General features: G+C 52.2%; 6 protein-coding genes across 6 annotated transcripts; 1 reads left to right on the forward strand and 5 right to left on the reverse strand.

The window, feature by feature from the left end:
• Positions 1 to 6,679: 6,679 nt before the first annotated feature.
• BZA05DRAFT_421630 (uncharacterized protein) lies at positions 6,680 to 8,158 on the reverse strand (the record flags this gene model as incomplete). The annotated part of the gene is made up of 6 exons (XM_051485737.1): positions 6,680 to 6,769; positions 6,923 to 6,948; positions 7,087 to 7,232; positions 7,306 to 7,530; positions 7,583 to 7,649; positions 7,996 to 8,158. The coding sequence occupies 6 exons, from the start codon at positions 8,156 to 8,158 to the stop codon at positions 6,680 to 6,682; spliced, it is 717 nt and encodes a 238-aa protein (XP_051336022.1).
• A 2,356-nt stretch (positions 8,159 to 10,514) lies between these two features.
• Positions 10,515 to 10,747, reverse strand: BZA05DRAFT_448185 (uncharacterized protein; the record flags this gene model as incomplete). The annotated part of the gene is made up of 2 exons (XM_051487229.1): positions 10,515 to 10,565; positions 10,637 to 10,747. The coding sequence occupies 2 exons, from the start codon at positions 10,745 to 10,747 to the stop codon at positions 10,515 to 10,517; spliced, it is 162 nt and encodes a 53-aa protein (XP_051336023.1).
• A 2,259-nt stretch (positions 10,748 to 13,006) lies between these two features.
• BZA05DRAFT_421631 (uncharacterized protein) lies at positions 13,007 to 15,506 on the reverse strand (the record flags this gene model as incomplete). The annotated part of the gene is made up of 10 exons (XM_051485738.1): positions 13,007 to 13,030; positions 13,197 to 13,215; positions 13,292 to 13,310; positions 13,597 to 13,751; positions 13,988 to 14,017; positions 14,428 to 14,527; positions 14,645 to 14,693; positions 14,869 to 14,999; positions 15,096 to 15,208; positions 15,493 to 15,506. 10 exons carry the CDS (start codon positions 15,504 to 15,506, stop codon positions 13,007 to 13,009), a joined length of 654 nt encoding a protein of 217 aa, XP_051336024.1.
• A 2,434-nt stretch (positions 15,507 to 17,940) lies between these two features.
• BZA05DRAFT_421632 (uncharacterized protein) lies at positions 17,941 to 18,625 on the reverse strand (the record flags this gene model as incomplete). Its single annotated transcript, XM_051485739.1, has 4 exons — positions 17,941 to 18,017; positions 18,052 to 18,192; positions 18,403 to 18,484; positions 18,515 to 18,625. The coding sequence occupies 4 exons, from the start codon at positions 18,623 to 18,625 to the stop codon at positions 17,941 to 17,943; spliced, it is 411 nt and encodes a 136-aa protein (XP_051336025.1).
• Positions 18,626 to 19,754: 1,129 nt separating this feature from the next.
• Positions 19,755 to 19,972, reverse strand: BZA05DRAFT_448187 (uncharacterized protein; the record flags this gene model as incomplete). The annotated part of the gene is made up of 2 exons (XM_051487230.1): positions 19,755 to 19,796; positions 19,862 to 19,972. 2 exons carry the CDS (start codon positions 19,970 to 19,972, stop codon positions 19,755 to 19,757), a joined length of 153 nt encoding a protein of 50 aa, XP_051336026.1.
• Positions 19,973 to 22,592: 2,620 nt separating this feature from the next.
• BZA05DRAFT_409122 (uncharacterized protein) lies at positions 22,593 to 25,100 on the forward strand. Its single transcript, XM_051484765.1, has 5 exons — positions 22,593 to 23,103; positions 23,209 to 23,327; positions 23,392 to 24,088; positions 24,142 to 24,552; positions 24,620 to 25,100. Exons 1-5 carry the CDS (start codon positions 22,942 to 22,944, stop codon positions 24,650 to 24,652), a joined length of 1,422 nt encoding a protein of 473 aa, XP_051336027.1. The 5' UTR covers positions 22,593 to 22,941; the 3' UTR covers positions 24,653 to 25,100.
• The last annotated feature ends 685 nt before the right edge of the window (positions 25,101 to 25,785 follow it).

Below are 25,785 nucleotides of genomic sequence, written 5' to 3' on the forward strand. Positions count from 1 at the left end.
TGAGCGAACTACGTTTCTTTATGGAGGATCTCTGGGTGTTGACTGTCTTGTTTACCACTGGAGTCCTTCCGTGAGCTCTCGAGAGTCTCATAGTCGATTCAAAGACGGTTCACAATCCATGGCTGTGACGGAGTGGCGCTCAGGCGCCGCCCTGGAAAAGGAAGTTCAGGAGGAGATGAAGGAAAGCGATCGCGAGTGAGGAGGACTACGCCGGCATGGAGGACGAGAGCGCGTCCTTCCTCCCCCATCCCCACACGGCGGATACAATCAACGCCATCGGCGTCTCACCGTTCCCCTAATTAACGTCTGAGAATTCCGTGGCCACCGGAACTGGCGAGTTCATGAAGCAGTACGCGCCATGGGGATTTGCAACCGTGTAGGTAGGACGAGGAGACTAAACCTGGAGGAGTTGCTTCGGAAATTTGAGAGGAAGTTCGAGCGGCGTCGCCCTGGAAAAGAAATTCCAGGGGGAGATCAAGGCTACCAAAGCCGAGGATAGCTCGGGTCGGCAAGAGGTGGAAAGAGGAAGGCGGAGCTGGAGGAATTACTTCTGGTATTTGAGAGGACGCTTGGGCGTCGCCCTGGAAAACGAGTTCCAGGAGGAGAGCAAGGAAACGGATGACGAGGACAGCTCGGGTCGGGAAGAGGTGGAAAGAGGAAGGCGGAGCTGGAGGAATTGCTTCTGAAATTTGAGAGGACGCTTGGGCGTCGCCCTGGAAAAGAAATTCCAGGAGGAGATGAAGGATATCAAAGCTGAGGACAGCTCGGGTCGGCATTGACCGAATATACCCCGCGTCGAACATGGTAGATCTTGTTAAAGATCCGGAGATAGATAGGAGGATTTGTAGGAACATATACCTGTTTTGTTGCTTGCTTCTTCTTTTGTTCCGGGTGGGTTTTTGTCATAGCGGATCCGAGCGAGCGAGGGAGAGAGAAGTGATTGCTTAGATAGATACCAGAATGAGAATGAGCGGGCAACAGAGAGAGTGTATAACAAAAAACTAATTCCCGTCATATCCATTCTTCCAAGATCATGCCATGATATCTCCTCGAGATATCCCCGGTTGATCATTCGTCAACTCCGCCAATTGATGCCCGAGATAATAAACAAGTCACAAGATTCCTTCACTGAAATCGGTTCCCTTCTGTATACAAGCATAAGTCTGCCATTGGGAGATAGACTCCTATTGGTCCGGAAAAAGCGATAGAAAATGGGTTCCATATGCATATGATTTTTGGATGGCCACCGAAAGCGCAATAGAAGATGGGTACAGTACTAGTTTTAAATGGTCACCGAAAGGGCGACGTAAGATGTGAACAATACTAATTTTGAATTCCTTCTCTGAAGCTACCTATCCATGATGGGAGTGCGCCCATTGAACTTTTTGATGCCCTCCAAAGTTTCAACACTCTCCGTACCTAGCGAATACCGACGATCAGTGAGAATCATTTTGCACTCAGAGAAGAGCCGTTCCACTTCAGCACACATGGCTGGAATAGATCTGTATCGGTCAGTAATGGCCATTACAGAGCTGTACTGCCCAATTATCCTTCCGGCGGCGGCCAAATGCGGTATTGCTCTGTACCGCGTGATACTGAGTGTGGCACTGTTGTACTACCAAAACGTGTGCTCCCAGTGGCGGCCGCAGGTAATACTCGGCGATGGTCGACTACTGCGTGCCCGGTACAAGACAGTACCGTAGCCTGGCAGTAAATGGCCTGCAGTTCGAATCGGTACTCCGCATTACTAATAACTACAGTGCAGTACAATCTGAGAAGGGTTCGCTCTTGCTGATTAGGACCTGGAAAGGTGCAGGTTGCATGTCAGTGCCCTGCACCTTAAGAAGTCTTTAATATGCCAGCCAAAGGTGAAATTATAAGCCTCACTGAACTGTTGGGCCTAGCAGTTTTCCCGGTTCAAAACCCGGCTGTTCGTTCCGTTTGCCAGTTGGTTCATTTCACTACTCCCCAACAGTTGGTTGGTCTGGGAACGACCCCAATTTGTTCCCAGTTAGAACTGTTGGAGGGTCTGATGCCACTCTATGCTGCGCACAGTTATCGGTCAGGCTACAGTTCTCGCAGCTGAAGTCGTGAGACAAACAATCCAACGAAGGGGAGGTCACAGAGACGCAGGCGTCATCATGCGGGATCACGCGGCTCTATCGGCCCGATGGAAGAATTATATCCCCTGCGTAGGAACGCCGGTGAACAGCTACGGATCATATCAATGATCAAACGACTGTCAAAGCGGAAAGTAAAGCTCTGTATGCAAGGACTTCATTGTGGAAAAAAATCACCGAAACCGCTGGAGGAGGGAACCAACCAACCAACCAATTCCCTTCCACACCCGGCCAGCGCGCAGGAGTGTCCTCCCTTTAATTATCCGTTCGCGTGAGCCCCCGACATATGCATATAGTAATTCAGTGCCTCAGTCTCCCAGTACGGCAGGCGGTGTCGCTTCGGGAAACGGGGCTGTTCCGGGCAAACAGAAAGCTATATCGTCGCTTCTTGTGTAGAGGAAATCTCCGAGGGATATGCGACGAACGGATATTCAATGGTGCCGCACATTTACCAAATACCAGGCCAGACCCACGCTTGGTAGTTGCGCTTTGTCGAATACAAGGTGAATAAACATGATGATAGTATTCGGTACAGAAACAATATTGTTAGTAGCGAGCTCACTCTATATACAAGCTTTATAACTAGGAAGTCTCTGCATCGATCCCTTCGGAGTTCCGTGCTCAGATACCCCATTAGAGTACGCTGAGGACATCGACATCTCCGGACCTCCCATATTCTGACACGCTTAAATGCGGGAAATGATTTTGGACATGCTGGAAACCTAACTTCATATTTCTACGTGGCTTCAAGATGTGATTAGGGATCTGCCCTCTCGCCGTCTTTCTATCTTCACTGTCGTCGTCGCACAAATAAGTACGATCTCATCACTCTTCCTTCTTCACCTCATTAAACAAGCCGGACATCCACGACATCTGCCTCCAACTGCATCCACGAGGAGCTGCACGAATCACGACTTACATCCACAACATCTACCTCTACGACATCCACGACAGCTGCCCCCAGCTGCGTCCACGAGTAGCTACGAGGATCACGACCTGCATCCATGACATCTACCTCTGCTTGCATCTACGACGACCTACGACATTCACGACGCCTTCACCGTACTGACCACTACTACCAACTTCGTCAACACCTACTACAACCTACACGCACTACTACAACCTCACTACTACACCGTCAAGACGCCGGTTTGCACGACCTGCCGTATTGCGACACGTCCGTGGCCTACGGTAGCGGACTCATGTTGAAGCCTCGCGGCCATAGCCGCATCCGCAGGGCCTGTCTCCCTAGGGTACAAGGAACGCGGCAAGCCGCATTTAAACAAATGCGAGTCTGCTTGTAACCTGGCTATTACCACAAAGTGCGGCTCATTTGCACTGGCAATTCAGGCTTCTGCTCATAGACCGGCATGTTTCGACAAGTTGCAATTTTTATTTGGGCGAAGCCGAGTCGATAGGCGGTTGATAGTAATTGCGGCTAGTTCAAGATAGCGAAGCCAAGTCAACAGGCGGTTGTTAGTAATTGCGGCCAGCTCACGATGGTAAAATTGGGCGAAGTCGAATCAATCAGCGGTTAGTAGTAATTGCGGCAAGCTCACGATGGCCAAATTGGGCACTTATACTTAACATGGCTGTCGGTACTCAATGTGTCGATTGGACAGAAGCCTAATTTGGCGTTGAGGCGTAAACAGGCGATTAGCAGTCAATGCAATGTCTCTCCACCACTCTCTTCGGGCATCTGTTGGTAAAACGATACCTTACTGCTCATTCGGCTTCTGGATTGAGTGATGAATAGGCTTCGATATATAAATGGAGCATTTCCTCCTTATTTGGCTGACCCACGATTCGTGCCCCGCGAAATTCGCCCCGCCATGCCCACCAACGTTGATGCCCGCAGCCCACTACTAACCACATTCACTTCCTCCCGCCGACAGCTCCTCCATCACTTCCTCATCTCGCCAACAGCTCCTCTTTCCCTTCCTTCTCTTGCCGCAACTCCTTCTCCCGCCGCAACTCCTCCTCTCGCTGACAGCTATTCCATCACTTCCTCATCTCGCCACAACTCTTCCTCTCCTCCTCTTCTCTCCACCCCTCGCTGACAACTCCTCCTCCCCTCCCCTCGCTGACAACTCCTCCATCACTTCTTCATCTTGCTGACAGCTTCTTCGTCACTTCCTCCCCACGCCCACAACTCCTCCATCACATTCTCCCCTCGCTGACGATTATTACATCACTTCCTCCTCTCGCTGACAGCTCCTCTATCACTGAGTCTTCCTCTCGGTCCCCCTCTCGCTTCCCCGCTGTCATCGCCGGCACTAACAGACTGTGTATTCAGCATGCCGGTCAGTTTGATGTGTGCTAAGATGACGGGATGGAATCCGGCGAGCGGGGGAGAGCGAGAAAGAGTGGGGGGAGAGGGGGAGAGCGGGGGAGAGTAGAGGGGAGCACATACGAGGCGAGCAGCAGTAGCTACATAGAATCACCGCAATATCAAACAGCAGTTTTCGCTCATATAATCGTTTAGGTCAGCCATATAAGCACCCAAAAGCCGAATATTATCAACGCCAGTTGATCAACTGTGCCCTATGATGGCCGGAGTAGAGCCCTATTATGGCCGGATTATGGCCGGAGTAGAGGCGGAATATGGCCGGATTATAGGCGGACTATGGCCGTAGTAGAGGCGGCATATGGCCGGATTACAGGCGGAATATGGCCGGAATATGGCCGGATTAGAACCCTTGATGGCCGGATTAGAGCCGGATGATAATCACCTTTTTTTGCCTATTTATCGACAGCCAATTTAGGGCGCGCCGATTCAGGGTAAATGCGAAAAAGCCGCATTACCGGTACCCTAGGGTCTCTTTTACCACGGAGAGAAGTCCGCTGATGGGTGCGAGTACATCTGTCCTCGCTGCGACGGGCTGAGAACTGTTGAGCTCATTGGCTAGAGATGCCGGCGTTGCTTTCTGCTGCGATGAATAAGGAAAAATCCAGCAGCTCGGGGTGTTCATTGGCGATCTCGGGGTATTCTTGGAGGAACTGATGATAAATAAAATGGGGCCTGGTATTGAACTGTTTTTCGCGTGATTCGAATTACATTTGTCCTGTAATCCCAGATATGGGGACAGTATTGCAAAGCCTGTCTGTTAGCCGCATCCTCATTATCGAAACATTAACCAACTTCTACACGGAGTAGTTGGCAGCCTGCAACCGTCTTCCCGGCGTGGCTGCCAGCTGGTGCGCAATGGGTGGCGTAGGTGACATACATTACCCTGCTGGTGTTTGGCTCGGGCTCGGCCTCTTGATGGCTGGTGCTACTCTAGATCTTGCACATTTATGGCGGCCAACGGGGGTTTGAGGATTTCTCGCGGGGATTTTCACTTCTGCCACCTATGTACTTACTTACTTCTGGTTTGCTTTCAGTACTTTTGCGTCGGGGTTTTCTTCCCAAGATTGTGATGATGGTACTCCATCCAAGGCAGCTAGAGGCGCATCTCCAAGGTGAATCCAGTGGTGAGGCTCTGCAGCCAATCCAGTACAGAGGCCCTGGCAGCGAATCCAGTACTCAGTCCACGCCAGCGAACCCAGTACCGGGTCCCTGGTAGCAAATCCAGCAACCCAGTACAGAACCATAACAGCGAATCTTGTAGAGAGGCCATGGCAGCGAATTTAGCAATCCAGTACAGAGGACTTTTTCCACAGCAGGACGACAAGGCAGGCAGGGCGAGTAGGACGAGCTGGACGAGCTGGACGAGCTGGACGAGCTGGACGAGCTGGACGAGCTGGACGAGCTGGACGAGCTGGACGAGCTGGACGAGCTGGACGAGCTGGACGAGCTGGACGAGCTGGACGAGAAGGACGAGCAAGACGAGAAGGACGAGTAGGACTGCCAAATATAGAGAGATAGATGTGAATAGATTGATTATCATGATGATGCTCTTGTCAAGGAGCACAGGATCTCTGTAAACAAGTAGGGTGGATCCTGGAGCGTTTGCTCCAAGCATCCGCCGCCCGTTCCGGGAGTCAGACGCCCGAGATGAGGTCCATGTCCACTGAGAATTCCCCGTGGTCTCCCCGGACGTCCGACTTTTGACAAGGACAAGCCGGACGAGTAGGACGAGTAAGACGACTAAGACAAGTAAGACAAGTAAGACAAGTAACATGAGTAAGACAAGTAGGGCGAGTAGGGCGAGTCGCAGGAGTAGGACCAGGAGGATGAGTCGCAGTAGGACGAGGAGGCTGTTTCCGCAGCCGGGCGTGAAGGACGAGAGGGACAAGGAGGGCGAGGAGATAATTTGCATAGCAGGACGAATAGGACGAGCATCCTTCCCTCGGCCAGTCTTCTTTCGGACCTCCGTCCAAAGGAACTTCTGTTGCTCCCGCCACTGCGGCTGCGCGCAATTCTTGAACAGGTGTTCTCGGGTCTGGGTCTTGTACCGGCACCACCACCACTCTGCCGTCAGTCGGGTTTTTGTCCACCCCAAATGGTGGCCTGTTATGGCATGGCCTGTTTTGGACTGGTAGTATCTTGCGGCGACCCTCTTTCCGCTGTCTGCAATTGTCATGTCCACGCAAGCAACTAAGCAACGAGTGAGGTATCACCACAGCCACAATAACTCGGATCGGATGATGGAGAACCCTGGGCCCCTCTGTGAGCAGTCGTCGACTCGCCCGTGGCCTGCTGCTCCCTTCAACAACCAGTATGACATCCGTTTCGCTCCTATACTACGCACTTCTGGGAAGGTTCGCGTCACATTTTCAAAAGATACTTGCACCCACCAGCCCTTAAAACTAGTGAGTTGTGAATTGGCCAATACTCAGCTTTCCAAAACACCACTTACATTCAGTCTCCCGTCGCGGGAGATCCCTAATCACACCCAGCATTACTCAGACCCCAACCCTTCTATACTTCAACCCCCTCTCCCCTCCTCCCTTCTTTCCTTCACACCTTGCAACCAACGCACACCCCGCAACGTCGAACAATCAACCAAAACCCATAACCCACAATCCTCATCCACCTCTGACTCTCGTCTCTTCTTCTTCTTGTTCTTCTTCTTCTTCTTCTTCTTCTTCTTCTTGTTGTTGTTCTTCTTCTTCTTCTTGTTGTTGTTGTTCTTCTTCTTCTTCTTCTCACGAAGGTATCGAATCGGGCTTTATCTTCGTCCGCAACACACAATGAACAGCTCAATCGAACGCATGTACGTGTTTTCCGACTGACAGTCACTTACAGCTCTTCGTTTTGTTAATCGCCCTGTAGGTCTGACGACGGTGGGACTGGATGGTCGGCAAGATCACCGAAGAGGCCCCGGCCATCATCACCAAGCTCACGGAGCGCACGGAGACATGGGTCGTCAAGATTGTCAAGATCGTCAAGGGTACTGTCACCATCATTTCCTGGTCGGGCATCGACGTCACCCTTCTGTGACGCATCGAGGAGACGGCAAAATCCCTTCCGCGAGTGTTGGTCGTGGGAGACGGGTTACTCAAACAACACTCGCTACCAGATAACGAACGTCAAGGGTACCGTCACCACCATCTCCTGGTCGGTCATCGACGTCACCCAGTGTTCTACATAGACCAGTCCCGACCAAATTTGGGCATGGTCGGGTCGGGCCGGGATATATCTCGACCAGAAAAATATCAGGTCTGCTCGGTTGGGTTATATCCCAACTGGCCAAATCCATAGTCAGGTCGGGATATATCCCGACCGACCGGTCTGATCTATGTAGAACACTGACGTCACCCATCGGTAAAGCATCCAGTAGCCGGCAAAATTACTTTCCGGAGTCTTGGTTTTGGGAGAGGGCGGGTTGCGCAAGCAACACTCATTACCAGACAAGCGGGAGCAAACAAACTTTCGGTTGGAGTTGTTTTCGACACCCAGTGCGCAGACCGCAGGCCGGCGGAAGCTGACGTTTGTCATCTAGCAGCATGGGGACCCTGTCGCGGTCAAGCGTGAACGTCACTGGGTATGCAAGCACCGTCTCGAGAAGCGCAGCTGCCTCAACAGCAACAGCGACTCCGTCCGGCACCATCTGCGGAGTGCGCATGGCATCGCTGTTTGAAATGATGTCCATCGTCACTCCTGCTAGATTTGGATTCAGATTTTTCTTGGCGTGGGGAAGCTCGGTACGGCGGTCGAAAGTGAGCAAATAGTCACCTGTTGTGCATTGCGCATTTAACATTTAACATTTGCCTTTTTGCAACACGCGTTCGTGCAAGCGACCGTTTTGCAACACAGCACTGCCCCCCCCCCCCCCCCCCCCCCCCCCCCCCCCCCCCCCCCCCCCCCCCCCCCCCCCCCCCCCCCCCCCCCCCCCCCCCCCCCCCCCCCCCCCCCCCCCCCCCCCCCCCCCCCCCCCCCCCCCCCCCCCCCCCCCCCCCCCCACCCCCCCCCCCCCCCCCCCCCCCCCCCCCCCCCCCCCCCCCCCCCCCCCCCCCCCCCCCCCCCCCCACACACACACACTACAACACAGCGCCCACCAAGAGAAAAAGAGAGAGAAAAAGATGAAGCGAAAGAGAGAGAATTGCAAGAGCGGAAAAAAAAGAGCGGAAACGAGCGAAAAAGTCAGCGAAAATTGGGAGAGGATAGGCGCCAGACGAGCTTGGTGGGGTGGGGATGGGTTACGGTTTGGATATCGTGGAAGCTATAGTAGGCCGCATACTGTAAAACAGTGGCATCACCACCACCATCACCGCCCATACCGCCACTAGATGAACATCAAAAACCCGGTCCCAGAAGCTTCAATATCCTTCCACTTGCATCCTAGCTACGTCTGACCCGGATGAAGGGCTCCTCCACTCTGGGCCGCCATGATTTGTGGGTTGTCGTTGACTGCGCTGGGCTATCCTGCACTGATCGTCACTACAGTACATATATCGCAGTTCAACTCCAAAGTGTACATTACTCCTATCGAGTGGTAGTAGATCTCCTCGCTGAAGACGAATTCTACCTATGTATTCTCCATGGAAAGTCAAATCGGTAGGCATCATGGTCAGATGAATATTGGGGAGTACCGAAACACTATGATGTTGTTGACCCGAGCGAGTTAGCATCATATCATATACACATGGGAATACAAATTGGTACATACATTATAAAGTTGGCCTTGGACTACTGGAAGTCATCAGGGAAGCATTGCAAGAGGCATTTCAACCACACAGATAGAGTAATTGAAGAAATAACTCCACTCACCGAGCACGAATGACTGATTCAGTTCCACGGCGTGAAACCAAGTGATATACGATGACTGTAAGGTAATCCTCCGCGACTGCCATAGTTTGTTGAGCCAATAGCCTCTCTTGTGCACTCTGTTTTCTCATTCTTTTTCCCATTCTTTTTCTTCTTCTTTTTCCCATTCTTTTTCTTCTTCTTTTTCTCAATCTTTTTCTTATTCTTTTTATGTTTTTTTTGTCTCGGTGTACGCTTTGTTGTGGTGTGTGATGGCACAGTTTTACCGCGTGTGCCGCAGGTGTCTCGACATGTGAAACCCTAACCCACTCCCACCCCACCAAACTCGTCTAGCGCCTATCCTCTCCCAATTTTCGCTGACTTTTTCGCTCGTTTCCGCTCTTTTTTTTCTTGGTGAGCGCTCTATTGTAGTGTAGGCGGGGGGGAGGGCAGTGCTGTGTCGCAAAACGGTCGCTTGCACGAACGCGTGTTGCAAAAAGGCAAATGTTAAATGTTAAATGCGCAATGCACAACAGGTGACTATTTGCTCACTTTCGACCGTACTCGGTGACCTTGTGGATAGAAGACGTTGGGGAAAATAAGAAAGGTAAGATGCTATGAAGCGTGCATGATATTAGTAGGCTTCACAAAGACTAATGGAAAGATAGGCAGACTCTTCACACTTTGCAACCAATCGACATCCCGCAACGCAGATCCGTACCTTCAACCACAACCCAGAACCCGCAATCCTCATCCACCTCTGACTCTCGTCTCTTCCTCTTTTTTTTCTTCTTCTTCTCACGAAAGTATCGAATCGGGGTTTTTCTGCGGCCGCAACACACATAGAACAGCTCAATCGAACGCATGTGTGTTTTTTCCGACTCACAGTCACTTACACCTCTTCATTTCTCTAATCTCCCTGAAGGCCTGACCATGGTTCAAGATTGGAACTGGAAGGTCGGCAAGGTCACCGAATCGGACCCTGCTCTACATGCCATGCGTCCAGAGGATGCTCACACAGATGGCAATACGCCGAGGTCGAAGTAGTAGGCATAATATTGGCAAGTCACCGAATGCGAACAGTCTACCCGGCACATATACAACGTGAAACCAATTGCAATTGGATCGCACACAGTTACGCCAGTTCCCCCATACCGCAAACCCCTCAGAAAACAAAGAAGTCAAGCGGTCAGGAAAACGTCAGCGAACCACCCCCCGAACCTCCCCCCGTTGTCCCTGATCGTGTGCTTCAGCCGTGAGGCCTACTTCGTCACTCCCTCATTGCCTTTGTCGCCCTCGTCACCCTCGTCGCCCTGGGTAGTCACCATTTTCAGCAGGGTCCTAGCAGTTGGTTCTGGGTGGGGGGTGGGGGGTGGCGACTTACGCAAGGCAGGCAGCCTCCGCAGCTGCCGCCCTCGCCGCAGGAGCACCTCTTGGGGCCGCCGCATCCGCACATGCAGACACGGTCAACGAGCTCGATGGGTCCAGAGATCATCTTGTTTGTTGGTATTGTTGTTGTTAGGGACGTAGAAATCATTCGTTGGTTGGGTGCGTGGTATGAAGGTATCGAAATAGAGAACTTGTTGATTTGGATTCGATTGATTTGTTGTATGATGGTTTGAAGGTAGGCGACGTGAAGAAGGAAGGGTTGGGAATGCGGAGGTGGAGGGAATATTTAACCTATTTCGAGCGGCGAAAAATGAACGTAGAATGGTAGATCGGCGGCTGATTACCGAATGGAACACAAAGCCTACTAGCTTTTTTTTTGTTTCATCATTCACTGCGTGCGGCCTTATCTAGATCATGGCAATATGCACACGCCATTTCCTTGTACATTGCCCAACCCGACATCGAACAGTCCACAGTGGCTCGTGATGGCTGCCTTTCTTACCCCCGTGCCAAAAACTGTCAGATGTAGACGTCCGATCGCTCGTGGAGTTCTGGCGCCGGAGGTGGCGCCGGAGCTTGTCCGAGTCATATCTGGTGCCGGACGACTGGCGACCGGATCTTAGGCGTCTGGTGCCCTGGGCGTGATGGGGTTTACGAGCAACCCGCCGACAGGACGAGCCTGGAGGCCATCTAGATAGCACATGTATATGGAGGACCCACTGCCGCTGCGGAAGACAGACGATAATCAAGATCTAATACTCCTATATTTGACGAAAACAAAAGCCATCACCACCCCTGGTGGGTGGCTTGGAAACCCAAGAGCTCAAAGGACTTGAACCCGATTTGAGCCTGGAGCTTTGCCTCAGCTCCTCTCGCCAGTTACGTGGCCTAGGTAGTAGACTAATACCACTATGTTACGCGGGGGTTGTTTCCTTGTTGGGCGGAGAGCAATACTAGGGAACCAGTATCGAGCTCGTGGTCAGTGGTCGGTGCCAACAGCCATGTTGAAGCAGATTTTTAATCTACCAAATTCGAATGCGATGATAGTCAAACTAAAAAACAACGCCACCAGCACAAGCTGTGTATCACGTGGTAGTTTCTGCCGAGTGATATCGCATGCTCTACCCGTCTTGCCAAAACCCAAAAACCAAAACTATCACCCCGGTGGGGGGCTTGAAAACCCTAAGAGTTGACAGGGCTTTCACCCGGGTTTAAACCGGAGAAATTCCCTCAACTCCCCTCGCCGATTGCATAGCCTAGACCACTGGACCACGCGGGGTTATTTCCGTGCTGGATATATGAATTTGAACCTCGTAAAGTGGTGCATGCCAACCCGCGATGGATAATAACAACACAACGACGAAGCGACGTCCGTCAAATAAAATCTCCATCGCCTTGCCACCGCTGCACCACATTTATCATAGTAGGCGGACTGTACGGCGTAAGTTTCTAAGTCTCCGGTGCTCCGCCTAGGCATCCGGAATACAAAGGAAAAAACAAAACTTCGAACAAAAGCTCGAACAAATTCCCCTTCCTCTCTCAGTATTTCGTCTCGCCTGGAGAGGCCATGGGTGGTGGCGTCGGTAGAGCAGAAGCCTTGGCCCCCCCTCCGCCACCATATCCCCTTCAATGTCCAGGCTGATAGCGTCTTGCGCTCTCCTCTCCTCTAGCTGTTCGGGTTCCCTCTGTGCCCGCTCGCATTCTGAGGACTCGATGGCCACTGACCCTTCCTGAACCGGGAGAGCTAGTCTCCCTACATGTGTTGTTTCTAAGAACTTTAGGATTGCGTCGCTGCAGCTCTTGCCAGCAAATAGATGGTGAATCCTGAAGCGATGGGGCCAGGTGCTTACCAACGACGTCGATCATGTAAACCTCGAGTGAGATGGAGTGAAGAAGTCTGCAAAGTTCTTCCACGAGCAAATTGGACATTCTCTCTCCTCTAAAACCCCTCAGTTATTTCCGTCATGGAGTATCGGCCAGCTTTATCATGGCTGGAATGTCAGCCACTTCATCTGGTGTCTCATATTACCCGTGCTTGAAATTTTGTGGTTCGACTCACCCGCGCAAATATAACCATCACTCTGTTACCTACTTCACCACCAACGCGCCCAAACCAAAACGTAAATGTCAAAAGTTGGGTTTGAACCGTAGCAAAAGAGCGTACTCCCCAAGGTTACTACACTTGTTACGGTGCGGACCTTGAATACCGGGAGCCGGTACCCTCACCACTTGGCAGTGTTCGACATAGACCAGACCGGTTGGCCGACCGGTTTGGTCGGTCGGGATAAAATTAAGCAGACCCGACCTGGGCTTTAGTACATCGAGATATATCCTGACCGACCTGACCTTACCAGGCTCGATCGGCCTAGGTCGGCCGACGTCCGGTTAACTGTTAATCCTATCAGCCGCAATGTTTTCCTTAGTTTCTGGCGCTCGTTATAGCATTTACGACGTCAAATGTTGTTTCTTAGCCTGACCTATCCCGACCAGACCAGACCATGACCAAATTTGGTCGGGACTGGTCTATGTATAACACTGCCCCCGGGGATACTCACAGCCAACGGCGATCTCAAGCTTGCATCAGAGCTGTATATTTATCACCTGAAACGTCAGTACGATATTCGAGCAAAGCCATATCCGCACGACTAACCTTAGGATAGTCTCATCATCTACAGTGTGCTGACACGCAACCATCTGATTAATTTAAGCAGGGTACCAGGCGGCCTTGCTATGAAACTCCTATAGCTAGGTAGGCCGTATTCGTGCTCGATTCGTTCCGTATGAGCATCCGTTGTGTTTCGATGCAGTGCCATCAGAGTCCGATAACTTTGGCAGGCTGAGAGTCCCCACCATGCTACTGCATAATAAAGCTGCAGCTATGAACCGTGAAGGAGGGTAGACCTTGTCGACATGTTAGAATTCTTGAAAATGGCCACCAGAGCATAGGATACTCACCACACTTCTCCGGCCCCAATCTTGGCTTTTCTCTATATTGTTCTTCAAATAGTTTTAGGCTAAGAAACGTCATCATCAGGCCTTCCGCTGCTTCAGCTTCAGGTTTGTTCTTGCCGACGGTTGCGGCGATGTACGTTCCGTGAAGGAGGGTAGACCTTATCGACATGTTAGTTTTCTTCACGAACGGGAAACCAAGCAGGGGGTGTTTACCACACTTCGACGGTCCCAATCGTGGCCTTTCCCCATGCGAATCCTCAAGTAGATTTAGGCTAACAAGCGGTATCATCAGAGACCTTCCGCTGATCGAACTCCTGTTTTGTACTTGCGATCGACACCGGCTACTATGATGCTAGATTTCTGCAAAAAGGCAACCTAACCATAGTATACGCACCACACTTCGCGGGTCGCAATCTTGGCCTTTCTCCATATGGTTCTTAAAATAGTTTTAGGCTAAGAATTTAAGAAACGTCATCATCAGTCCTTTAGCTGCTTGAGTTTCAGTTTTGTTCTTGCAGACGTTTGCGGCTATGAAAGTACCGTGAAAGTGAGTAGACCTTATCGACATATTAGTGGTTGCTTCAAGAACAGGCTTTCAAAACAAAAGATATTTACCATACTAGTACGCGGGCCATACTTTCAGGCACCCATCCATTTGGTTCTTCATGTAGGTTGAGGCTCAGAAGCGGCATGATGAGACCTTTAGCAGCTCGAGCTCCAGTTTCGTACTTGCAAGCGATAGCGGCTACTATGTACCGTGAAGGAGGATAGACCTTACCGACGTTTTAGTTTTCTTCAAGAACGGGAAATCTAAGCAGAGGATATTTACCACACTTCACCGGCCATAACTCCTTGCCTGGATCCTCGTGGTTCCCCACCGACTCTGACAGGTTCGGGTTCAGGAGTGCCGACGGAGTGTGGCATCTTTGGAGGGCTGAGTGTTCCCGTCATGCCACGGTATGTGGCTACAGCTATGGGCCGTGAAGGAGGATAGACCTTTCTGAAACGTTAGTACCTTTGGCAATACGGCCATTCAAAAAAGGATACTTACCACACTTCACCAGCCAGAGCTTCTCGCCCATCGCTATGCGATTCGTCACCTAACTGGGAGACAGGCAGGCTAGCCAGCGGAATCACCAATGTTTGGAAGCCGCTTCTCCAGTCATACTACTACTACGCAGGTATCTGCGGCCAAGGCAACGAAGGAGGGTAGACCTTTCCAGATGTTAGTAAGTGTCACGAACAGATACATTCGAAGATGAAGTTTCGACGTACCACACTTCGCCAGCGATGACTCCGCGTTTCTCTCGCAATAGGGATCTTCACCCCTCCCAAATCATCGGCGATTGAGAAGCGCCGGCATCTGACAGCTTTGACAGCATTCCAGTTACCGTAGTTGGCTACAACTATTGACTATGAAGGGGGTACACCTATTCACAGCATCAGTAGTTACCTCACTTCACAAGCCATAGCACTTCACCTTGCTAATTGCCGTGCTTCACGTATCTCGAACAGGTTCCGGCCAACGGTCGCTTCATCCGGCGTCAACGGTAGACTCAGCTCCCATCTCATCGTCGTTGATGACTGCGACTGCGGGCTGCGGAGAAGGGTAGACCTGGCGGGAAGTTAGTAAACCATTCCAGGAGACCGGACATTGATGGGACGCACCAAACTCCACAGCTAACCGCACCTAGACTTGCCCGATGAATCGGTAAAGATTCAAGATAGACGGCGATAAGTTTTAATCGCTTCCCTCGTAACGACTATTGATGGCTGTCAGTCAACGAGCCCGGATTGCCTACCGAATATCCGAACGAAGAAGGGTCAGACAGTTGATTCGAGGCTGGACGGCCGAAACCGGCGCAGCGTGATGGTAAATGCGGATGTGGCGGAACGTACCTTTGAGACTTCATCTTGTTCTATTTTGTTGTTGTGAAGTGAAGTGGAGGGACGGTGAATCGTTGCAGGGGGCGGGGTGAGCGACCCGGAGACTCCCCTGTCGGATGGGCGCTATCCTGAGCTGAGCCGCATCACATTGCGCGGCACGTGTCCGTGACATCACGTTTTCAATTGAAGAAAGAAAAGCCAAATCATCGAGCACGTGTATCGAAAGCCTTTCCGCAAGATGTAGCGTATCCTGCTCATATCTGAATTTCATCATTGTTATTCTACGCTTGAAATAATATATCCGAGAAGTGGGATTGCAGAATATCACACAAACAGCCCCTTCATGTGTGAGACCTAATCTTGTGAGAGCAATGATGAACACGCTGAACTTTGAAGGCCCTTCTATATTTATATAGATAATATACCTGCTATTGAGAGACAGACTCGTCGGCGAGACCAGACAGTAGACCAGACAGCAAGACATACGATATCTCAGTCCCGTCGGACATCCTTACAGTTACTGGTGGAATGATTCCGTCCAACACCCACCTCCGGACGTACTAGACCGGACTAGGTATGTAGAAAACTGGATGTTGTCGACCCGGACCCAGGCAATGCGCCGAGGTCGACACAGAATCATACTGGCCAGTGGCCAGAAAGTCACGCAAGGCGAAAACACAGCGTGCAACGAAATTTTCAATTCCAATTCGATCGCCCACAGTCACACCGTCAGATTCCCCATGCCACCAACCCCTCCAAAGACAAAGAACTCAAGCAGCCAGGAAAACTTTATCGTACCCCCCGAACCTCCCCCCTTGTCCGAGATGGTGTGTTTCAGCCGTTAGGCCTACTTCGTCTCGGCCTCATCGCCCTATTAAAGAAAACCATTTGGTCAGCGAACAAACGTTTTTCCCGACTCCTAGCGGTAGATTGGGGTTTGGGGTTGGGTGTAATGGGGAGCTTACGCAAGGAAGGCAGCCTCCGCAGCCGCAACCATCGCCGCAGCCGCACTTCTGGGGTCCGCCGCAGCCGCACATGCAGACGCGGTCAACGAGTTCGATGGGTCCGGAGAGCATCTTGCCGGTTGGTGTTGTTAGAGACGTAGGATTAATTTGTTGGGAGCGTTGTACGGTTGTATCGAACTCGAGGACTTGTTGTTTTGTGTGAGTGATAGTTTGGTTAGCCGGTGAGGTGAAGAAGGAAAGTTGGGAGTTGGGAGTTGGGGGTATTTTATACCTGTTTTTGAGCGGCGAAAAATGAACAAAGAAATCTAGGTCGCCGACGGATAATAGAAGGACAGTAAAGTGTACTGATGAAACCAATGCGGGTCAAGGCAGATATGGTCGCATCGAGTGATGTCGAAAGCATTCGGAGGCACATACTTGAACACAATTTCCCCGGGTAAACCTGTATCAGTCGGTGGACTTCCGGTTGCTAGATGTCCAGTATCTCTTGCACATTATCATCAGTTGCCGACGCTCGTATACGACCTCTGCACCAGAGAGAGACCCTACATCCAGTCCGTCCAAAGGATGATGCCAGTGTTCTCCATTGCCCGGCATTGGTGAAACAAAGTGCCACTCTTTTCAGCACTTACCGCACCAAGAAATTGAACTTCCTCCAGTAATAGTTGTTAAAGTTTGGGCGTCCGAAAGCGGTCGATAACGGCCGCAGCAACTGGGTGTCCGGAAGCGGTTGATGACAACCACAGCAATGTTGAAAGAGTTGGGCGTCCGGGATGTCTCCCAGACGGTCGCAGCAATTCTGGCAGACAACAGAAATGTTGACCGCCGACTGCAATGTTGGCCGCCGACTGCAATGTAGGCCGCCGACTGCAATGTTGGCCGCCGGCTGCAATGTTGGCGGAAGGCTGCAATGTTTGCAGACGGAAGTAATATTGGCGCAAGGCAGCAATGTTGGCGGAAGGCAGTAATGTTTGCAGACAGCAATAATTTTGGTAGAGAATGTATGGGCGCGCGCCGTCATCTGTATGCTGTACCAAGACCTATGGGAGGGACTTCAGAGTCCAGATTCTGTGTATAGAGGACCTCCAGTCCGGCAAGACTGGAGAACAAGAGAACATTTATCAACCATTACATCTTCTTCTATCTAACACTCTTTTATTACCGTACTTTTATACAAATGTCGCCCTTATTATGTACCATTTTTCGCTGTACTTGTACCAGTGTCGACTGCAGTTTTGTCACAGCAGATCTGAGCGAGTGTGCGAGAGAGATCGAGAAGTTATTGCTTAGATACAGAAGAGAATGAGAATGAACGGGCAACAGAGAGAGTACTATATAAACAGATACAGAGAAAGAAAGAAACTAAATTCCGTCATTTCCATCCTCCGAGGTTGTGGCATGATATCTCCCCTCATGATATCACAGTTAATCATTCATCATTGAGTCGGTCAACGAGTCGCTCATTGAGTCGATCATTGAGTCGATCACTCGCCAATCACTCGCCGGCCTTGATGCTCGAGGATATTAAACAGGATTCCTTCACCGACATGCGGTCCGTTCCGTTGGACCTCACTGGCAGACAAGGTAGGTACTCCATTTCACTCACACTTCCGGACGGACTGGATGTATGTAGTGCAGTCCCTTCCACGAGTCCGAACTATGTAGAACGCTGGATCATGATCATTGATGTCCCCACACGGGCCCGGGCAATACGCAGGGATCGAAACAGTAGGTATCATAGTACATACTAGCCAGAAAGTCACAGAAGGCGAAAACACAGTGTACAACGAAATTTCAATTCCAATTCGATCGCACAGTTACGCCAGCTCCCCCACTTTGCCAACCCCTCCGAAAACAAAGAGATCAAACAGCCAGGAAAACATCGGCGAACCTCCCATCTCCCATCTCCCATCTCCCGAGGTCGTGTGCTTCAGCCGTGAGGCCTACTTCGTCTCACCCATGTCGCACTTGTCGCACTTGTCGCCCTTGTCGCCCTCGTCGCCCTCGTCGCTTTGGGTCGTCACCATTGTCAGCATAGTCTTAGCAGTTAGATGTGGATGGTGACGTACGCAAGGCAGGTAGCCTCCACAGCCGCAGCCCTCGCCGCAGGCGCACTTCTTGGGGCCGCCGGAGCCGCACATGCAGACGCGGTTGACGAGCTCGGTGGGGTTTGAAATCATCTTGATGTTGGTTGGTGGTGTTAGAGACGTGGGGTTGATTTGTTGGGGAGGTGATATGGAGGTATCGTATGGATGGATCGTATCGAAACGGAGGACTTGTTGATTCGATTAATGATGATTTGGTGTGTGAGGTGAAGAAGGAAAGTTTAGATCTTGCGAGTTGAGAGGTATTTTTATAACTAATTCGAGCGGCGAAATACGAACATAGAAAGCTAGGTCGTCCAGCGGATAATAGAAGGGTCCACCAAATCCGCTAGCAAAACCAATGTGGGTCGAGGCGGACATGTTGAAAACGAGTGATGTGAAAAGCATTCACGTGTACTTGAACATAATTTCCCCAGCGGAACCTGTATCTGTAGGTGAATCCTCTCCCGTTAGGTCTCCAGCATCGTATCTACATCCTCTTCACCTCCAGGTGCTCGTACACGACCTCTGCACCTAAGCGAGACGCTACATGTAGTCCGTCAGTTTGCCGGACGGGGTTAGACTGTAGTCCAGCATGAGCTTTTCAGCACTTACACCACCAATTGAGCTTCGTCCAGTCCCAGCCGCTCCACTATCTTTTTTCAGTACCGGCAATGGCGGCGTGATCTTCATGTTTCATCCAGTGCACTCAGGTACTATATTCATACTTCACTTACCTCCCTCAACCACTACATGCAACCACTGATAAAATGCGCAGAAGTATCTCTCTTGTACTCTCACACAAATATCGCATTATTACCGTTTTTCGCTGTACTTTTACCAGTGTCGATTGCAGTCCGTCTCATCCGCGCTTCTGGTGGACTATGTCTGTAGTCTGTCCACCACACATCTCCGGACGGACTGTATGTAGATAGTCCAGTCCCGTCCATGGGTCCGGACTTAGGGCCGGACTATGCATTTAGAACACTAGGTGATGTCTACGCGGACACGGGCGATACACCGGGGTCGTTACAGAAAAATACGTGGCAAGTCACCGAATGCGAACACAGTATATAACGAAACCGCAATTCCAATTCGATCGCACAGTTACACCAGCTCCCCCATGCCTATACCCCTCCGAAAACAAAGAGACCAAATAGCCAGGAAAACTTCAGCGAACCCCCCATCTCCCATCTCCCCAGGTCGTGTGCTTCAGCCGTGAGGCCTACTTCGTCTCGCCCATGTCACCCTTGTCGCCCTTGTCGCCCTGGGTAGTCACCACTGTCAGCATGGTCCTATGTAGTAGTCGGTTATGGGTGGGTGGTGACGTACGCAAGGCAGGCAGCTTCCGCAGCCGCAGCCCTCGCCGCAGGCGCACTTCTTGGGGCCGCCGCAGCCGCACATGCAGACACGATTGGCGAGCTCGGAGGGGTTCGAAATCATCTTGATGTTGGTTGGTGTTGTTTGAGACGTAAGGTTGATTTGTTGGGGGTGTGGTGTGGTTGTTTAGAAACGGAGGACTTATTGTTTCGTGTGAGTGATGCTTTCGTGGGTAGGTGAGGTGAAGAAGAAGAGGTAAGAGTTGGAAGTTGGGGGGATTATCACGGTTTCAGGCGGCGAAAAGAGAACATAGAAAGTCTAGGGCGCCAGCAGATAAACTAGCGAAATCAATATGGGTCGAGGCAGATTGGGTATCATCGAGTGATATAAAAAGCATTCGAGCGTACTCGAACCCACCTGTATCAGTGGGTAAATTCCTGCTGGCTACCTAGATCTCCGGCATAGCTTCAGTATTCTCATAGCTTGTAGGCGCTCGTTCATAACCTCTGAAGCAGCAAGATGACTCGTTTTCTCTCGTATCACCGAGGGCTTTAAAAGTACCAGGTGGAGACGATAATAGATGGTACCTACGAGGATAGCAACAACCAAGTCAGGACATCGAGGGATACCGCTGTGTAGAACTTCTACGGTTTTACTCCGCGTGCTCATGCACTGCCATAAACTTTGCAACCTCCCGGACGTGTAGCGGAAAGCCACCAGGACATTAGGATTTCTAGGTATTCTCTAGTGTTAGCTCTGGCTTCCTCCCTTACACAGTAAAAAGCCATGAATGAGCGGCCGCAGCTCCCACAATGAGATGGAATTCATACAACCTCTGCAGAAATAACCTGCGAGACAATTGATCGGTTATGATCTGTTGTATGCGCCACAAAGCCACACGAAGCCACAGCGCCACCGTTAGGCGCCGAAAGCCACTTTCCGCCAAGGAACGCTATCATGAGCCACACGAAGCCACAGAAGGCCACGATGCCTCACCAAGCGGCACTCGCTGCAATGACGTAAAGGTTTGATGTCTTGGCTCCCAGCTGTCGCGTGTTCGGAGCTCGCGTTTGACGGTTGTCACGGAAGCACGACTTGCAGCATCACCACACTCTCTCTAAACCTTTGACTACGGGCTTATCGACGGCGATTACGGACAGTCCTACGATGGCAAAAGGCAAAAGGCACGCGAGATGAAACACAAATTTATCCATGAGAATCCAAATTGCGTGTGAATGAAGAGCAGCAGCGGTGGGTGGCCGTTCAGTTTCAATCGTCTCACTTCATCGCGTGAAGATCGGCGACATGCGGAGGTTTGCTAATGGTGATAGTCATGATAGATATCGGATAGGGCTCCGGCGAGGCGAAGCGAGCGAGTCGGTCGGCCGGCCGGGCGGCTGCGACGGGTCCCCCCACAAACAAACAAACGAATCGATCATGACCGTGCGCGAGCGCGATCTTGCAGATTCGTCAGGAGATGGATGTTTGGCGCGACCGGTTATCGACATTCCTGCACCAAGAGCACGGACGGGATCACGACTAACGGGCTGCCCCACGTCCTGCGGCCTGCGGGGACTGGCGAGGACTGGCGAGGATGAGGTGGTTGTCTGGGGATTCACGGATGGTGGGGGTTGATGAGGCGTTTGGAGGAGTACTTATGTCAATGGAGCGTGGTGGTGTATCTCTACGGCCGAATAAAGAGCATTACAAAGTGAGTTGAGATCGAGAGCATACGGAGTCGATGGGAAGAAGTGGTTTCGTTGGATAACGCGGCGAAATATAATCGCCGTCGCCATCGTGGCCCCGAAGCGTTGCGCGTTCGATGCGATGGATCCGTTTGCAAGCTCCCACGTGGGTTGAAGGGTTCAACGGTGCTCAGGGGAAGGAAACACGCGCGTTCCCGCACGGTGCTGCCGGATTGAAACGCGACCGGCTTGTTTGTGGGTGATGTTATCGAGCGGCCGGATCGCGATGGTTTAAGCGGGACGTGCTGAGGCTGTGCGTAAACAGCGGGTGGGGGCCGTTGGTGGGGGCGGTGCGGAGCGATGCGCTGAAACAGTGGCGGGCGGGAGCACTTGCTTGTTTCCCTTGTTCGCCAGTCCGTCGTCGCGTGTTTCCGGTCCAGAGTGGGTCGCATACCCGGCAGATTCGACGTCCCTTGCGCGCCCTGTTCTGTTCCGTGGCTGGGCCGTGATGTCCTCAGAGATGGAGATGCGCCCTCGGTCTGCGCCTTGCACCGCTTCTTCTTTGCTTCCTCGAGCTCCGGCCAATCCGACTGAGTGCAATGGCATTCTGCAGCGCAGAGTAGCGCAGACATCCGCTGCGACGAGTGTTCTTCGTCATCATCTTCTGCTTCACCTTCTTCTTCTTCTGCCCATGTCGTGTCGCTCTTTGCCACTCTCTCGCACCGTGCGCATTCTTCTTCTGCGTTGTCCGAACTGCATGCACGCGGGTTTTGCATAAGTAGTAGTTATACCTAACTCACCGTGCGTGCTCGACTCGCCCACTGTCACCATCGCTAGTTCCCGTGCATCGCCGTCGCTGAATTGCGCCTCTCTCCCATTCATTGATTCCCGTCCGTGTCCGAGCTGTGTTGCGCAGTGAGAGGCGGATGCTCGTTCGTCGTTCGAATAACAGCAAAAAAGTAAATAACTTCTTCCATACGATGCGCCTTCATGACTTATCCGTCGGCTATCCCTTTCGCTGCTAGTTGTTGTCGTTATAAAGCCAGGTGTGCGGCCGCGGCTTTATGCAGTAGCCAACTCTGTAAGCCTATCCGAACCCCATCATCCCCATCCATCGTCCACCACTCAAAGCGATCCCAATCCGCGAACTCCACATCCACCGCTACAACCACCAACCACCAACCACAACCACCAACCTCCACCACCACTCCCCACCCTCAACGCTCCCCTCCGTGATGGCGATATAGTCAGCACCGACTTCCTCCCCCGACTTGCGCCCTCCCGCTACTTCAAACTACACCCGCTCCCAAATACCTAGCCGCTGCCTCCGCCCCTCCCCCTTACATTCTACATTCCTCTCGCAATCCGCACGTCCCCTTCCCCCACCCCAACAGCTCTCCCCTACGAATGGCGACTACAGACCCCCCGAACGCAAGCGCTTTCTTTCACGGAACGGCAGAAGAAGCCATAGCCACGTCGCTCCGTCGATGCTTCCCCCTCGTCTGCCTCGTCACGGACGGCGGCGAGGAGAGCACTCGCTGGGAATCGGAGTACCTGGTCGACGATGAGGTACTTGCTTCCTCGCTCGCTTCACGACGCCTCGCTTCCTGCGCTTCGCTAAAGCGCTGAGCGTTTACCTTTTACTGACACTTCCTCGGCTTCGTTTGGTGGTAGATCTTTGAACTCCTGCGAGCCGAGGTCATCCTCCTCCGACTCGAAGCCGGAACTCGCGACGCCAAACTCCTCGCCGAGGCCTCCGGTATCGCCGAAACGCCAAACCTGTTGATAATCAAGTATGCACGCACTCCTCCACGAGCAGCCTTCGCTCGCGACGACTCAATTGCTGATGTGTGGTAGAGACGGTACGACCATCGTCACACTGCTCGCCGGAGTCTCGCGAGAACATTTCATTCATAACATCAAGAACGCGCTCATCAGGATTGCGGAGAGGCGCCCCTCTCTGTACCCCGCACCCGCACCCGCACCCGTACAACCTATTGCCAACGTGCAACAGCAACAACTACCTTACCCGCAGTCGCCTCCTCCTGCCGTCAATTACAACGCGACTCCTACAAACATCGCAAACTCAATTGACCGCCCAGAGTCTCCGCGAGGAACCCCCGCGTCCTATCCGAGCAGCCCCACAGCTCCTCCTACCACCACAAACACCGTCGCTACCAACGATGCTGCGGCCGCAAGTGCTGCCGCCGAAGCCATGTCCTCCGGCCGTCGCGGCAGCGTTCGCCCAAGTTTCGGTGAGCAGCAACGACTCAAGAAGGTAGCCGAGCAAGCCGAGAGACAGCGCATCTTGCAGCTGCTCGAGTACGACAAAGCCGAGCGCCGACTCCGTGACAAGGAGCGACGAGAGAGTGTCGTGATCACGGAACAGCTCCGGCCACGATTCCCAGAAGTGGTGGTCGCCACTGGGAGCAGCGGCGATAGCGGCAAGGGCGACGTGGCTTTATCGTTCCGTCTCACGGACGGCTCGAACGTTAAATTTCGTTTCCCCCCGGAGGCTACGTTGGGCGTGGACGTAAGGGCATGGATAGAGAAGGTATTCGCTCTCGGACGACCCCATCGATACCACCGCTGACGGAGGATCTACAGAACCGTTCTGACGGCGACCGTCCTTACAACTTCATGGAGATCCTCGGCCCCGCGCGCAACCGGCCACTGACCATCTCGGACGAGAGTGAAACCCTGTCACACCTGTTCAAGCGGTCGGCCACGCTCGTGCTCGTGCCCACACAGTCGGCTATCGCGGAGGCATACAATAACTCGTCGATGGCGAAGAGCGGCTACGGTGTTCATGGTGTCCTTTCGAACGCATATGCTATGATCTCCGGGGCTGTGAATGCGGTATGGAGCTTGGCACCGTTCGCCTCCAGGACGGTCGAGCAGCCACCGCCGCCACCGCCGCGGCGTGAGGGAAGACGCGTGGGCACAGCGGAGAGCAATGTCAGGACGCTGGGAAGTCAAAACGAAGATTCCGAGAGGCGGTACTACAATGGAAATCAAGTGAGTCAACCCCCTCTTCCACCGCACCACTGACTGACTGACTAATCGACTGACTCCTCCGCCACAGTCGAGCCTCGAGCCAAAACCGGACGACAAATGAGTCGTCCCCACCTTCTTTTCCTTTCCTTTCCTTTCGTATTCATTTTCTTGTCTTGCGGGATTTGGGGTCTGGGGGGCGTTTCATCTATCTAAACTTCGCTTCTGTCGTACCGGTACTACTACTGCTGCTGTTGCTGCCTGCTGCCTGTCTGTCCTTACCTGAACGATGTTTTCTCTGCACATTATTATCGACACACTAAATGGTCCCCGTCTTTTTTTCCGTCCGATTCTGTGTATTCTGTGTACTCTGCACTGTACTCTTTTCCTTTCTTTTTTGTTTGTTCGAAAGAATGAAGGGACGAGGAGGAGGAGGACGAGAAGGAGAAGAAGGAGGGGGGTTTGTAAGTATCATGCGTGCAAGCAAGCTTGCTTCCAATGCACACGCGCAAAGATGTTTGATATGTTTGATATTGAAGATTCGATGCTTCATAGTCAGTGGCCTCACCTGACCCGTGCGCGGATGGATGGATGGATGGATGGATGGATGAATGCATGGATGGATGGATGTGTGCGTCATGGCGGGAGTAAAGCAAGGGAACCATGAAGGGAACGGTGGTGGTGGTGATCGGCGGACAAGGACGAGGACGAGGCGGCACGGCTCGCTGACTGCACTGCACTGATATCATGCCATCTCCTGTCCTGGCTGACACCGCACCTGCCCGGCTTGCATGGGGCTTCCCGGACCGTCGGTGAGGAAACATGACCAGATGAGCGACAGGATCGCCGTGATCGGAGGATGCGATGCGTCATTGATTGTGTTCCTTGATGGTTTGTTTGGTTCTTGGAAAGATATTTGGCGTTGTTTATTGGAAGTGGTAGAATGGCCTCACCGAACCGGCGAGCTGACGAGTTCCTGAGAGTTGTTTGTGTGGCTGCCCTGCATCTAACTGACCTGCGCGTGGCGGCACAGCGCTGTACCACTGTCTGCTTCGCCATTCTGTTTCAGGCTTCGATTCCTGGACTCCCGTTCACGATAACACTCAAAATGATCGATCTGGTCTGTACAATCAATACCGAGTTTATTCATTCAGAGTCAGACCGAGGAAATAACGACCTTGCGAGCACCAGCCACCACCTGCCGCCGCTTCACAAGCCACATCGTGGCTCTATCGTGGCTGAGACATTTCGGTCTCG

The sequence above is a fragment of the Tricharina praecox genome, assembly GCF_024521635.1.
Source record: "Tricharina praecox strain CBS 144465 chromosome Unknown BZA05scaffold_29, whole genome shotgun sequence".
Taxonomy (NCBI): domain Eukaryota; kingdom Fungi; phylum Ascomycota; class Pezizomycetes; order Pezizales; family Pyronemataceae; genus Tricharina; species Tricharina praecox.

Bases quoted from the DNA above. Each gene is read 5' to 3' on its own strand.
- BZA05DRAFT_409122 (XM_051484765.1), top strand. From the start codon at position 22,942: ATGGCGACTACAGACCCCCCGAACGCAAGCGCTTTCTTTCACGGAACG. The intron at 23,104-23,208 runs GTACTTGCTTCC...GTTTGGTGGTAG, and splicing joins AGTACCTGGTCGACGATGAG to ATCTTTGAACTCCTGCGAGC. The intron at 24,553-24,619 runs GTGAGTCAACCC...CCTCCGCCACAG, and splicing joins GGTACTACAATGGAAATCAA to TCGAGCCTCGAGCCAAAACC.